Source organism: Octopus bimaculoides, chromosome 11 (genome assembly GCF_046866305.1).
Source record: "Octopus bimaculoides isolate indiv1 chromosome 11, ASM4686630v1, whole genome shotgun sequence".
NCBI classification, from domain to species: Eukaryota; Metazoa; Mollusca; class Cephalopoda; order Octopoda; family Octopodidae; genus Octopus; species Octopus bimaculoides.
Genome location: NC_142938.1, coordinates 48600415 through 48615681, shown reverse-complemented (window position 1 = coordinate 48615681; position 15267 = coordinate 48600415). Strand labels below are relative to the sequence as shown.

Below are 15267 nucleotides of genomic sequence, written 5' to 3'. Positions count from 1 at the left end.
TAAAACGTTTACTGAATGGTTTGAACAGGCCAAGCAAGGCTTATAAACTATGTGAATACATTCAACTGATTGTATGTTTATAAATACTTTTCTATGTCTGCTGTTGGTGATTATTTTATTGACTCTGTAAGATAATATTTCAAATCAATTATAGTTAAATTTCAATGCAAAATTGTTAGATACCAGACTGCTTTGCAATTCAACCACTGCTTATTCAGTCGAGAGACATATTGCTGCAATGCTATGCTTTAATTAATATTGCCATCATGAAGAATAACTGAAATATTCTTGAGAAAGGCATGTTTAAGTTAGGACTTCTAAATCTTGCCCTAGTAACAGCACTAAATTAAACTCCAACAATATATTTCTTCTCTGGAATCTATAGCTTAAGATAGAATTTTTTTTTTTTTAGCTTCTCTTAAAAAATAAAAGAACGTTTTTCTGATACTTTGAACTAATATCCTTCTCTGCTAAGAGAACTACCAAATGCTTCACTTGCACAAATATTTTGAAAGACAAAGCATCTATGTCTCCTTGTTTCTCTATTTCTATCACTTTGTGTAGTCATCTTTTACTCACTCTCTGCTCTGTTTGATTTTCTCCATATTTCTCCCTGTTTAACTCTAACTTTTTCACCACGTATGATACTCTCTCTCTCTCTCTTTGACTCCCTCACTATCTCCTAATCTATTAGCCTATCTCCCAATCTACTACTGACTCTCTCTGTTTCTGTCCCCTCTCTCTGATTCCCCAACACCCAGTATCTGATATTCTTCTCCCTCTCTGTCTAACTTTCTATTGCTTTCTCTGTCTAAACTCTATATTTCTTGATCTATCTGTCTCATGTTCTCTCCTCATCTGTCAGTCTTGCACCTTCTCTCAGTCTGTCAGTCTTGCACTTTCTCTCAGTCTGTCAGTCTGTCAGTCTTGCACTTTCTCTCAGTCTGTCACTCTCACACACTCTCCCAGTCTGTCACTCTCACACACTCTCCCACTATGTCTATCTCACACTCTCTCCCACTATGTCTATCTCACACTCTCTCCCACTATGTCTATCTCACACTCTCTCCCACTATGTCTATCTCACACTCTCTCCCACTATGTCCATCTCACACTCTCTCCCACTATGTCCATCTCACACTCTCTCCCACTATGTCCATCTCACACTCTCTCCCACTATGTCCATCTCACACTCTCTCCCACTATGTCCATCTCACACTCTCTCCCACTATGTCCATCTCACACTCTCTCCCACTATGTCCATCTCACACTCTCTCCCACTATGTCCATCTCACACTCTCTCCCACTATGTCCATCTCACACTCTCTCCCACTATGTCCATCTCACACTCTCTCCCACTATGTCCATCTCACACTCTCTCCCACTATGTCCATCTCCCACTCTCTCCCACTATGTCCATCTCCCACTCTCTCCCACTATGTCCATCTCCCACTCTCTCCCACTATGTCCATCTCCCACTCTCTCCCACTATGTCCATCTCCCACTCTCTCCCACTATGTCCATCTCACACTCTCTCCCACTATGTCCATCTCACACTCTCTCCCACTATGTCCATCTCACACTCTCTCCCACTATGTCCATCTCCCACTCTCTCCCACTATGTCCATCTCCCACTCTCTCCCACTATGTCCATCTCACACTCTCTCCCACTATGTCCATCTCACACTCTCTCCCACTCTCTCCCACTATGTCCATCTCCCACTCTCTCCCACTATGTCCATCTCACACTCTCTCCCACTATGTCCATCTCACACTCTCTCCCACTATGTCCATCTCACACTCTCTCCCACTATGTCCATCTCACACTCTCTCCCACTATGTCCATCTCACACTCTCTCCCACTATGTCCATCTCACACTCTCTCCCACTATGTCCATCTCACACTCTCTCCCACTATGTCCATCTCACACTCTCTCCCACTATGTCCATCTCACACTCTCTCCCACTATGTCCATCTCACACTCTCTCCCACTATGTCCATCTCACACTCTCTCCCACTATGTCCATCTCACACTCTCTCCCACTATGTCCATCTCACACTCTCTCCCACTATGTCCATCTCACACTCTCTCCCACTATGTCCATCTCACACTCTCTCCCACTATGTCCATCTCACACTCTCTCCCACTATGTCCATCTCACACTCTCTCCCACTATGTCCATCTCACACTCTCTCCCACTATGTCCATCTCACACTCTCTCCCACTATGTCCATCTCACACTCTCTCCCACTATGTCCATCTCACACTCTCTCCCACTATGTCCATCTCACACTCTCTCCCACTATGTCCATCTCACACTCTCTCCCGCTATGTCCATCTCACACTCTCTCCCGCTATGTCCATCTCACACTCTCTCCCGCTATGTCCATCTCACACTCTCTCCCGCTATGTCCATCTCACACTCTCTCCCGCTATGTCCATCTCACACTCTCTCCCGCTATGTCCATCTCACACTCTCTCCCGCTATGTCCATCTCACACTCTCTCCCGCTATGTCCATCTCACACTCTCTCCCGCTATGTCCATCTCACACTCTCTCCCGCTATGTCCATCTCACACTCTCTCCCGCTATGTCCATCTCACACTCTCTCCCGCTATGTCCATCTCACACTCTCTCCCGCTATGTCCATCTCACACTCTCTCCCGCTATGTCCATCTCACACTCTCTCCCGCTATGTCCATCTCACACTCTCTCCCGCTATGTCCATCTCACACTCTCTCCCGCTATGTCCATCTCACACTCTCTCCCGCTATGTCCATCTCACACTCTCTCCCGCTATGTCCATCTCACACTCTCTCCCGCTATGTCCATCTCACACTCTCTCCCGCTATGTCCATCTCACACTCTCTCCCGCTATGTCCATCTCACACTCTCTCCCGCTATGTCCATCTCACACTCTCTCCCGCTATGTCCATCTCACACTCTCTCCCGCTATGTCCATCTCACACTCTCTCCCGCTATGTCCATCTCACACTCTCTCCCGCTATGTCCATCTCACACTCTCTCCCGCTATGTCCATCTCACACTCTCTCCCGCTATGTCCATCTCACACTCTCTCCCGCTATGTCCATCTCACACTCTCTCCCGCTATGTCCATCTCACACTCTCTCCCGCTATGTCCATCTCACACTCTCTCCCGCTATGTCCATCTCACACTCTCTCCCGCTATGTCCATCTCACACTCTCTCCCGCTATGTCCATCTCACACTCTCTCCCGCTATGTCCATCTCACACTCTCTCCCGCTATGTCCATCTCACACTCTCTCCCGCTATGTCCATCTCACACTCTCTCCCGCTATGTCCATCTCACACTCTCTCCCGCTATGTCCATCTCACACTCTCTCCCGCTATGTCCATCTCACACTCTCTCCCGCTATGTCCATCTCACACTCTCTCCCGCTATGTCCATCTCACACTCTCTCCCGCTATGTCCATCTCACACTCTCTCCCGCTATGTCCATCTCACACTCTCTCCCGCTATGTCCATCTCACACTCTCTCCCGCTATGTCCATCTCACACTCTCTCCCGCTATGTCCATCTCACACTCTCTCCCGCTCTGTCCATCTCACACTCTCTCCCGCTCTGTCCATCTCACACTCTCTCCCGCTCTGTCCATCTCACACTCTCTCCCACTCTGTCCATCTCACACTCTCTCCCACTCTGTCCATCTCACACTCTCTCCCACTCTGTCCATCTCACACTCTCTCCCACTCTGTCCATCTCACACTCTCTCCCACTCTGTCCATCTCACACTCTCTCCCACTCTGTCCATCTCACACTCTCTCACACTCTGTCCATCTCACACTCTCTCACACTCTCTCCCACTCTGTCCATCTCACACTCTCTCACACTCTCTCCCACTCTGTCCATCTCACACTCTCTCACACTCTCTCCCACTCTGTCCATCTCACACTCTCTCACACTCTCTCCCACTCTGTCCATCTCACACTCTCTCACACTCTCTCCCACTCTGTCCATCTCACACTCTCTCACACTCTCTCCCACTCTGTCCATCTCACACTCTCTCACACTCTCTCCCACTCTGTCCATCTCACACTCTCTCACACTCTCTCCCACTCTGTCCATCTCACACTCTCTCACACTCTCTCCCACTCTGTCCATCTCACACTCTCTCACACTCTCTCCCACTCTGTCCATCTCACACTCTCTCACACTCTCTCCCACTCTGTCCATCTCACACTCTCTCACACTCTCTCCCACTCTGTCCATCTCACACTCTCTCACACTCTCTCCCACTCTGTCCATCTCACACTCTCTCACACTCTCTCACACTCTGTCCATCTCACACTCTCTCACACTCTCTCACACTCTGTCCATCTCACACTCTCTCACACTCTCTCACACTCTGTCCATCTCACACTCTCTCACACTCTCTCACACTCTGTCCATCTCCCACTCTGTCCATCTCACACTCTCTCACACTCTCTCCCACTCTGTCCATCTCACACTCTCTCACACTCTCTCCCACTCTGTCCATCTCACACTCTCTCACACTCTCTCCCACTCTGTCCATCTCACACTCTCTCACACTCTCTCCCACTCTGTCCATCTCACACTCTCTCACACTCTCTCCCACTCTGTCCATCTCACACTCTCTCACACTCTCTCCCACTCTGTCCATCTCACACTCTCTCACACTCTCTCCCACTCTGTCCATCTCACACTCTCTCACACTCTCTCCCACTCTGTCCATCTCACACTCTCTCACACTCTCTCCCACTCTGTCCATCTCACACTCTCTCACACTCTCTCCCACTCTGTCCATCTCACACTCTCTCACACTCTCTCCCACTCTGTCCATCTCACACTCTCTCACACTCTCTCCCACTCTGTCCATCTCACACTCTCTCACACTCTCTCCCACTCTGTCCATCTCACACTCTCTCCCACTCTGTCCATCTCACACTCTCTCACACTCTCTCCCACTCTGTCCATCTCACACTCTCTCACACTCTCTCCCACTCTGTCCATCTCACACTCTCTCACACTCTCTCCCACTCTGTCCATCTCACACTCTCTCACACTCTCTCCCACTCTGTCCATCTCACACTCTCTCACACTCTCTCCCACTCTGTCCATCTCACACTCTCTCACACTCTCTCCCACTCTGTCCATCTCACACTCTCTCACACTCTCTCCCACTCTGTCCATCTCACACTCTCTCACACTCTCTCCCACTCTGTCCATCTCACACTCTCTCACACTCTCTCCCACTCTGTCCATCTCACACTCTCTCACACTCTCTCCCACTCTGTCCATCTCACACTCTCTCACACTCTCTCCCACTCTGTCCATCTCACACTCTCTCACACTCTCTCCCACTCTGTCCATCTCACACTCTCTCACACTCTCTCCCACTCTGTCCATCTCACACTCTCTCACACTCTCTCCCACTCTGTCCATCTCACACTCTCTCACACTCTCTCCCACTCTGTCCATCTCACACTCTCTCACACTCTCTCCCACTCTGTCCATCTCACACTCTCTCACACTCTCTCCCACTCTGTCCATCTCACACTCTCTCACACTCTCTCCCACTCTGTCCATCTCACACTCTCTCACACTCTCTCCCACTCTGTCCATCTCACACTCTCTCACACTCTCTCCCACTCTGTCCATCTCACACTCTCTCACACTCTCTCCCACTCTGTCCATCTCACACTCTCTCACACTCTCTCCCACTCTGTCCATCTCACACTCTCTCACACTCTCTCCCACTCTGTCCATCTCACACTCTCTCACACTCTCTCCCACTCTGTCCATCTCACACTCTCTCACACTCTCTCCCACTCTGTCCATCTCACACTCTCTCACACTCTCTCCCACTCTGTCCATCTCACACTCTCTCACACTCTCTCCCACTCTGTCCATCTCACACTCTCTCACACTCTCTCCCACTCTGTCCATCTCACACTCTCTCACACTCTCTCCCACTCTGTCCATCTCACACTCTCTCCCTGTATGTCTCACTTTCTATCCATATCTCCTCTCCTGTCACATCCCTCTCTCACATTATATATTAGTGACACTTGTTAGTTGAGTCAATGTTAGTGGTGTCATGTGTCGTGTAGTTTGTTAGTACTGGTACTAAAATTAAAAACCTAGTCCTGTTTTTTCTTTTTTTTTTTTCTCTTCTTCATTTCGGAGTTAAAGTTCTGCTTTGGTTACCATAACCTTTTTCTTGGTTCAGCTTTTGATAAAAGAAATATTGGTAATATTCTGGAGATGAGTCAATGAGGTAACAAAAGGAGAACGAATAAATAAAGATTGCCTAATATTTTAACAGCTGTTCTTAGCTGGCTGCTCCATATTGACTGGTTCTGTCTATTGCAGGGAGACGCACATCATTGTCTGGAGGAGAGGATCAGGACCATGAAGTAGCTGTGATAACCACCACCACCACGACAACCATGACGACGACAACAACAGCAGCAGCAACAACCACCACCACCACCACCACAACAACTACATCATCCTCATCATCAACAACTGTGATACACGAAATCGAAGGCAGTGACAGTAGTACTGGTAACGGAAGCGAAAACATTACATGTACTGCATTATTGCCATCAACAGACTCCATGCTCGATGCTATCAGCTTAGAAAAGTCAGACTTGGAGAATTCCGGAAGGTGTAAGTGTTTGTTTTGGTTTTTATTATTGGAGAAGTTTCTGTCTCTCTGTTTTGTGGGATTTGCTAATGATTCTTTTTTTATTCCTTCTTTTATATTTTTAAACCTTTTGGTTCAAACTCTGTCTCAGTCAGAGATATTCTAAATATATTATGTGTTTTTGGAGTACCTGAAGTCAGTCAAAGGATTCTTTAACCCTTTAGCAATTAAACCGGCCATATCCGGCCAAAAGTATTCTGCCTGTTTTATGTTCAAACTGTCCAGATCTGGTCTCTCACACCAACCCTACAATATCGTTTTAAAAATTAACAGCTACCTCATCAAAATCTCATAGCTACAAGATAATGTATGATTAGTTCAAAACAATGTGGATAAAAAAGCATTCATTTTGGCAGAATAATGCGAACACTAAAGGGTTAAGACTATTTTGAATAGTTTAAATAGTTAAATGTGCTTCATACCATGAGAAAGAAGTGAAGTCTATCACTTTGGATGCTTCTCTTTCTTCAGAAATTTGCAAATTTGTTTAGCATTTCATCTGTCTGTCTTTATAATCTGAATTCAAATTCCACCGAGATCGACTTTGCCTTTCATCCTTTTGGGTTTGATGACCTAAGTTCTGGTTGAATACTGGGATTGATGTAATCAATTTAACCCCTCTTCTGAACTTGCTGGCTTTGTGCATGAATTTGAATTCAATATGACACAATATTGAGGTACATTGAAATAAGCTGTTATAGAGACACCTGTCCAACCCAAACCAAGTAGAAGAGAAACTGATGCTAAAGTGTGTGATAATAATGTCCCAGGCTTTCAGCAGTTTATAAAAGGTCAGTAACAATGTGGGAGAAAGTAAATTGTAGAGTAGGGGGTTGAAGTAGTAGCGGGATACTGTTCAGCTGAAAAGCTGGGAGATGAATAGGAAATTAAAAAGAAGACAGGTGTGGATGTAAGGGGCAAATATCGCTTTTAGCAACAATAAAAGAATTTTGACCAATTAATATTTTGTTGCTATAGACAGAATGTGATTAAGATTTTAGTGTTAATGTAACCTCTTTTGTTTACCTTAAATATTGCTTTCTTTATTTCTGCAGTGTCGCGGACGCCATCAATAATGTCAATCCATTCTAAGTCAGATTCTCGTAGCCAGTCACCAACAAGTGAACTGGCTGTCGAACTCAATCCAAAAGACAGTCCTACTCCAGATCGTGATAGCTTACATATTGATGTTGTGGCTGGATCAGGGGCAGATGAAGGCCCCATAAATCGAGGTAAAAATTTACTTATCTTTTAACCTTTTCACTATTAGCCTGCATGGCTACCATGTATGTTTACTTTTTAACTTTTAACTAATTTTGCCATCAGTTGTCTTGTATTTACATCTGAGATAGCAACTGTACATCATTGATGTGGTATAAGTTACTGCTGTGATTATGACAATTATAACTGCAGTTATAGTTAGTAGTATTAATAATGGTGCGGATGTTACCCAAAGTGTTATATGATCATGTTCATTATGATGACTGGGATGACTGAAAAGAAAGGTAATTGTAGGAAGAATTGTGACATCAAAAGATGTGGGGTATAGATAATAATTTTATTTTGTGTATGGAACCATACTTAATCTTATTATGAAGATTGTTCATAAACCCAAGTTAATGAGTGCACATGATCAAGAATTACACTATTGTAATTCTGTTTTTCACTTCATATTAGACTCCTCTAACCTGTTATATTTGATTAACTCCTCTCCAGTTAGGTGTAGATATTAAACTGTTGATGTATAGCAGAATATAGTGAGGATTTGACAAACATTCACTGTTACTTATTTTATCTATTATCACACAGAACATAGCATAAGCTTATAAAATTAGTTTTGCTATGGAGAGTTTTGATTTGAGATCCAAGTTAATGAGAATGCATTTATTGTGATTTCAGATCTTACTCAGCATACCTGACTCTTAGAGTCAGCATAAATAGATGATTATTTATAAAAATTAACTTGAATTAACTTTCATATCAAGACTTTATAGTCTACCTTTGGCTGTGTGGTGGTTTAATGTATGATTAACTACAAATTGACAACACTGTGTAACATTATTTTTGTCCTTGAGTAGTAACTGTTATTTCCTATTTGCTTACCTCTAGAAAGTATGGAAAATGGCTAATATTTCTTTGAAACTTTGCTTTTGTTACATGTATTCAGACCCCAAAGAATCCCTATCAACACATGGCTGTGGTGCTTCCCCACTACTTCTGCTTATGATCAGAGATGCACGTATTGTCAGCCATTAAGGGACATACTCAACTGGTTATGGTGAAGCAACTGACAAGTAAATCTGTTATTGAGCAGAATATTTGCTATAATGATTCTTCTGTTTCAGCATCTCTCTGAAATGTAATGGAAAATAGGTCAGTTTCAAAACATTGCTGTCCAGATAACAGAAGCAAAGTTTGAAGGGAATAGTAGTCACTTCCTTTGATTTCTAGATAGAAGCAAATAGGAAATAACACTTACTGACCAAAAAGAAAAAAAAAGAAAAAAATTGTTATGCAGTGTAATGAGATGAAGATGTAGTGACAGTAAATAATAAATGTATATTTAACTCTCTTCCAGAGTCTATTGCTGGAGTGGACAATTTTGAGGAGTACAAGAGTGTACTGGCTGGTGGCTATATCATGGGTTGGACACCTGACGTTGCTGTGGTGCTGTGGCGGAGGATGCTGGGAGTGTTAGGCAATGTCAATGAAATAGAAAGTACTGAAATCCACACATCCGTCTATAAGTGTCTCCAAGGACTCATGGAGACAATGATTAAGGTAAATGGTGATGTAACACAGGTGTCTGTGTGCATGCATGTGCACACAGGATTTGCGTGTCTGTGAGTGTTGGTGCATTTTAGTTTGTGTGTCTGTTATGCATTCATTCATTCATACATACAAAATAATAATGGTGATACATAAACACAGAAGAAAAATGTAAACTATATTTATTAAAAAAGATATATGGGTTTGATTCCCCATCATTTTACTTCATTAAGCTACCATAAAGATAATCCTTTTTCTCAGCAGTGTGACAATTTGATATTTCAGATGAGAGAAAATCTTGGAGTGACATTAGATAACCAATGTTCTCCAGCACCTCCAGAGTTGATTCCACCTCTCGCCATATTTTCTTCATGGTTATTTGAAGTAAGTTACTTTTAAATCTTTAACTCTTTAGCGTTCAGATTATTCTGTCAAATGTGATACTTCTTCATTTACGTTGTTTTGAAATAATCATGCATTATCTTGTAGCTTTGAGATTTCAGTGATGTGATTGTTTGATTTAAATGACATTGTCGGTTAGGTGTGACTGGACAGATCTGGCTAGTTTGAACATAAAACAAGTAGAATATTTTGGGCCAGATATGGTTTAAATGCTAAAGAGTTGTTGCTCTTTTGGCACAAAAATGTTTTTCTTCTTCTTCCAAAATTCAATTTATCTTCCTGACCAGCAGTCATCTTTCTTGGGTTGATAAAATAAGTACCACTTGAATAATGTAGGGGTAGGAATGTATTATTATATTTTTGATTTCTGTCTGTGTTAAAAATTATTAATTGGTTGACACCTTTCTATTCTACAAAAGTTTCATGAGTACATAGTGCTTGTCTTCAAAGTCCCTAGGAGTTGTTTGTTGACCTGATAATGCAAAGAAGGAAGAAATGGCTGAGGCTTTGTGTGTATTGCATTATATCAACCAGACTGTTAGATGTTGTTATACACCACTAGTCACAATGTACTTCTTAGCATTGTTGTAGCTTTTGAATGCTGCCATCCCACTGGTTAGGTGAATAGTCCAGCATTCCTCCTGACTAAAACACCAGTCTATTGTAGGGTGACCCATTTACAGCTTAGTGGACTGGAGCAATGTGAAATGAAGTGTTTTGCTTAATAACACAATGCGCCACTAGTCTGGGAATTGAAACCACAATCTTACAATCGTGATTGCAACACTAACTACTAGACAATATATATATATATATGTATGTATAAACAATATTGAACACACATACACAAGGTATGTGTTTGGCTGGTTCATGAGTAGGCTGCGATTATAGGCATAAAAAAATATATTCTGATCAATTTGCCTAGTGTCAAAACACCTGGAAGTCATAGACAAGCTAGATAACTCGCATCGGGTCTCATTAAGGATAACTTGCATCTGGCTGCATTTCATTCATATTTGAATATATGTATCTGTGTGTGTGTGTGTGTGTGTGTGTGTATATATTGTATGTATATGTATATATATTTATATGTATATAACCCATGCTAGCATGGAAAGCGGACGTTAAACAATGATGATGATGATGTGTGTGTGTGTGTGTGTATATATATTTATATGTATATATATATATGTGTGTGTGTATATATATTTATATGTATATATATATATATGTGTGTGTGTGTATATATATTTGTATGTGTATATATATTTGTATGTATATATATATATATATATATATGTGTATGTATATATACGGTGTATGTATATGTATATATGTGTGTATATATATATATATGTATGTATGTGTGTGTGCACATATATATATATATATATATATATGTATATATATATATATGTATGTATGTATATCATCAAAAAAGCCTGGGTGATGTATTCACTGTTTTGTGTTGCAGTTGCAATTCAGTAAAAATTGACTTAGTTATTCATGTCTTTAAGGTTAGTAACATTAGCACCATTTAATTTTTTTGGGTCTCTTGAACCAACCAATCAACTAATACTTCTTCATGTCAAAAGAAATCTTTGAAAAATACACACAATTTAATTTCCACTACCTTGTAATTAAAGTTTTCAGTCCCTATTAGGAATTATTGATTGCAGTTATGTTGATAGAATTTGGGGAGCAGCCTAGATGCTTGCTTCTTTGATTGTCTAGTTTTGAGTTCAAATTCCTTTGAAAAGGGTCTTTGCTATTAGTCTCTCCATGGTGTTACCTACCACAATCAGCTTGAATTACTATTCCTCTTTTCTGTACAAAATCATAGGGTCGATTTGTTCGACTAAAGGTGGTGATCCAGCATGGCCGCAGCCAAATGACTGAAACGAGTAAAAGAGTATTGTTTAATAACGGAAAAATGATTATAGTTATTAATTTAAATTTGTATTTTTATGTGTTTTCCTTCTTTGTGTAACCCATGTCAGCATGGAAAACAAAGATTAAAAGATGATGATGACACAGTATTAAGCTTTAAGTTATATTTTTAATGTTTCTGTGTTTTTACAGTGTTTGCAGTTGCCGAACAGATATAAAAATAGCAAATTGATAGCATATCAACTCCTTTGCCAAATGTTTGTACGTCGTGACAATACATTTTTACCTTTGGATTCACTCACTCACTTCTATCAGGCCTTGCATTTGGGACTAGTTTCCCAGGAGCAGGTAATAATTTCATTATTTATTTTTTCAACAGTATGAAAAATGCTTATAATGCATGATAGTGTAAATGATTTGGGAGGAAAACTGGGTATAAGAGGCATCAGATGTTTGTGTGCAAGAGGGAAGACTGTGTTCATTTGGTCACGTGATGTGTATGGATGAGGACAGCTGCGTAAAGAAGTACTGAGCTCTAATTGTGGAGGGAAGCTGTGGAAGGGATAGAACCAGGAAGATGTGGGATGAAGTGGTGAGAAAGGATCTTCAGATGCAGGGCCTCACTGAGGAAATGACAAGGGACTGGGAATTGTGGCAATTTACTGTATTTGAAAAGATGTGTTAAGCCCTGTCATTCATACATACAGGCTTGTCTTTTCAGGTGCTGGTGGCACATAAATGCATGGTGCTGTGTAAACACACCCATGCTGGTGGCATGTAGAATGCACCCAGCACACTCTGTTAAGTGTTTGGTTTTAGGAGGGGCATCCAGTTGTAGAAACCATGACAAAGCTGAAATAGAACCTGGCAGAGCCCTCTGGCTTGTCTGTTCTTGTCAAACAGTCCAACCTGTGCCCACATGGAAAAAGAGATGTTAAAGAATTGCTGTTGATGATTTACAGAATTAGATTTCTTGTACATGTTTGGAAAATGGTTTGATCTTGAATTACATGAAGCAACAATATTGATTTTGTATTTTGGTAAGGTCATATTGGTTAGTTAAGTCAATATATACTTGCTCTTGTATTCATTCTTTTATTAGCTTGTATCAAAGTCTTTCATCATAAACATACAAGCAGGTCATTAACAACAGCTGTGTACCTAACTGAATTTTGTAATCAGTCTCTTCTTCTGCTTGAAAAAAATTGACAATGTACCCATAGAAATGACCAGTGTGTTCATGTGTACATGTGCTATGTAACCAACACTCACTTTTAAATATATACAAAACAACTTGTTCAAAGTAGGTACAGGGTTTAACTTGCAGCAATTAAATTGCTAAATTTAACATTATGTTTACGAAATTCCATCTTCAAGATTTAAAATACCTTGTAAAATTATGACTCCTTAGACTTACACTAAAATTATTGCAATTATTTTCAAGTCTGCATATGCTCTAGATTTAGTGCTTACATATTTCATTTATGGTACCGCATAATAAAATTTAAGCTCGTAATCATTCATACATGCATTGTTCCTTAATAATCTTAATTGATATATTTTTCTTGATTGTTTTCTGTATTTCTTCCACAATAGGATATGGTAAATGTTTTAGTGAAACACTGTGGGCCTTGGTTTTTTTCTGCCCCTCTGCCAGGTTCAACACTGCTCATATTAGATTCGATCCATGCTGCTGGAACTATTATCTCTAGCTCTGATCCAGAGGTAAGTGCATTACAAACACATCTATATGTTACTTATCAAAGTTACCTCTACAGATTTTCCGTAGAAATTATAGCCAGCACTGATTTTGTTACATTTCAAATCCGAGACACTTGATGTAAACCACAGTGAGATCAAAGATGAAAAATGGGTAATGGGTGTATATGATATATTTCAAGAGTTTCTGGTCCTTCATCAGCACCCAATCAACTTATTAATAACCAAGTGGTGTAATGTTATAAGTCAATGTTGTGTTAGTAGTGCTATTACATCATTTCTTAAGTTTATCTCTAAAGGTTTTCAATAGAAATTATAGCCAGCATTGATTTTTTACGACATTTCATATCCGAGATGCCTGATGTAAACCATAATGAGATCGAAGATGAAAAATGAGAAATGGGCATATCTATCATTTTCCAGATATTTTTGCTTCTTCATCAGTACTCATCCAACCCATTCATCATCCACAAGCACATTGCTTATAGAGCCACTAAATTTAGTGGTGTAACGAAATACAGTGTCCCTACAAGTCATTAATATTTACATACTTGCTTCCAGGAATGAGTTTAATATGTAAAATTTGTATATTCAACAATGTGACACCACTGTATTTAGTGGCCATATATGCAATGTGTTCGTAGATGATTAATCGGTTGGATGGGTGCTGATGAAGGAACAAAATCTCTTGAAATAGGGCATATGTGCCCATTACTCATTTTTCATCTTTGATTTCACTGTTGTTTGTATCAGGCACCTGGGATACGAAACGTTGTAACAAAGTCAGTGCTGGCTATAATTTTTATAAAAAATCTGTAGAGTGGCTATGTGGTAAGTAGCTTGCTTACCAACCACATGGTTCCGGATTCAGTCCCACTGCGTGGCACCTTGTGTAAGTGCCTTCTACTATAGCCTCGGGCTGACCAAAGACTTGTGAGTGGATTTGGTAGATGGAAACTGAAAGAAGCCCATTGCATATATATATATATATATATATATATATATATATATATATATATATATATATATATATATATATACATATATACATACATATATATATATATATAGACATATATATTATATATTATAAATTAACTGCCAACAAAAATAATTGGTAAGCTAACTCAAAAAATCACCAAAATAGCAGAAAAAAAACGACAGTGAAGGTATGCAGACTCTTCAAGAATCGATCATTTTGGTTATATTAATAATAATAAAGGAGTTACGACGCAAAAACGTATATATTCAAATGAACATATTTATCTTCAATATATATTTCAGTATAAAGAATTCATTAAGAGACTTAATAAATCAAAATTTCTTTACACATCTTCAGGAATAAATATAACATCAGAAAAACTACATTCAGTTTAAAAACACAAACCGTTCATGGCGAAAAAATTTTGCCAAACCACTAAGTTACAGGGATGTAAACACACCAGCATATGTATATATATATATATATATATATATATATGTATATATAGTCAAGTCCAACCCATGCTAGCATGGAAAGCGGACGTTAAACGATGATGATGATGATATATATGTGTGTGTGTTTGTGTGTCTGTGTTTGTCCCCCCAACATCGCTTGACAAACGATGCTGGTGTGTTTACATCCCTGTAACTTAGTGGTTTGGCAAAAGAGACCGATAGAATAAGTATTAGGCTTACAAAGAATAAGTCCTGGGGTCGATTTGCGCGACTAAAGGCGGTGCTCCAGCATGGCCGCAGTCAAATGACTGAAACAAGTAAAAGAGTAAAAGAGA

The 15267-nt window shown here is 40.5% G+C and overlaps 1 protein-coding gene across 1 annotated transcript in view; it reads left to right on the top strand.

Annotated features, from left to right (window-relative positions):
• LOC106883134 (ral GTPase-activating protein subunit alpha-1) overlaps nucleotides 1-15267 on the top strand; it is a 289144-nt gene that overhangs the window by 96342 nt on the left and 177535 nt on the right. Inside the window, 6 exon segments of the mRNA XM_089359945.1 lie at nucleotides 6379-6678; nucleotides 7771-7947; nucleotides 9294-9496; nucleotides 9770-9868; nucleotides 11969-12124; nucleotides 13373-13501. Of these exon segments, the coding sequence (XP_089216071.1) occupies nucleotides 6379-6678; nucleotides 7771-7947; nucleotides 9294-9496; nucleotides 9770-9868; nucleotides 11969-12124; nucleotides 13373-13501 (1064 nt within the window).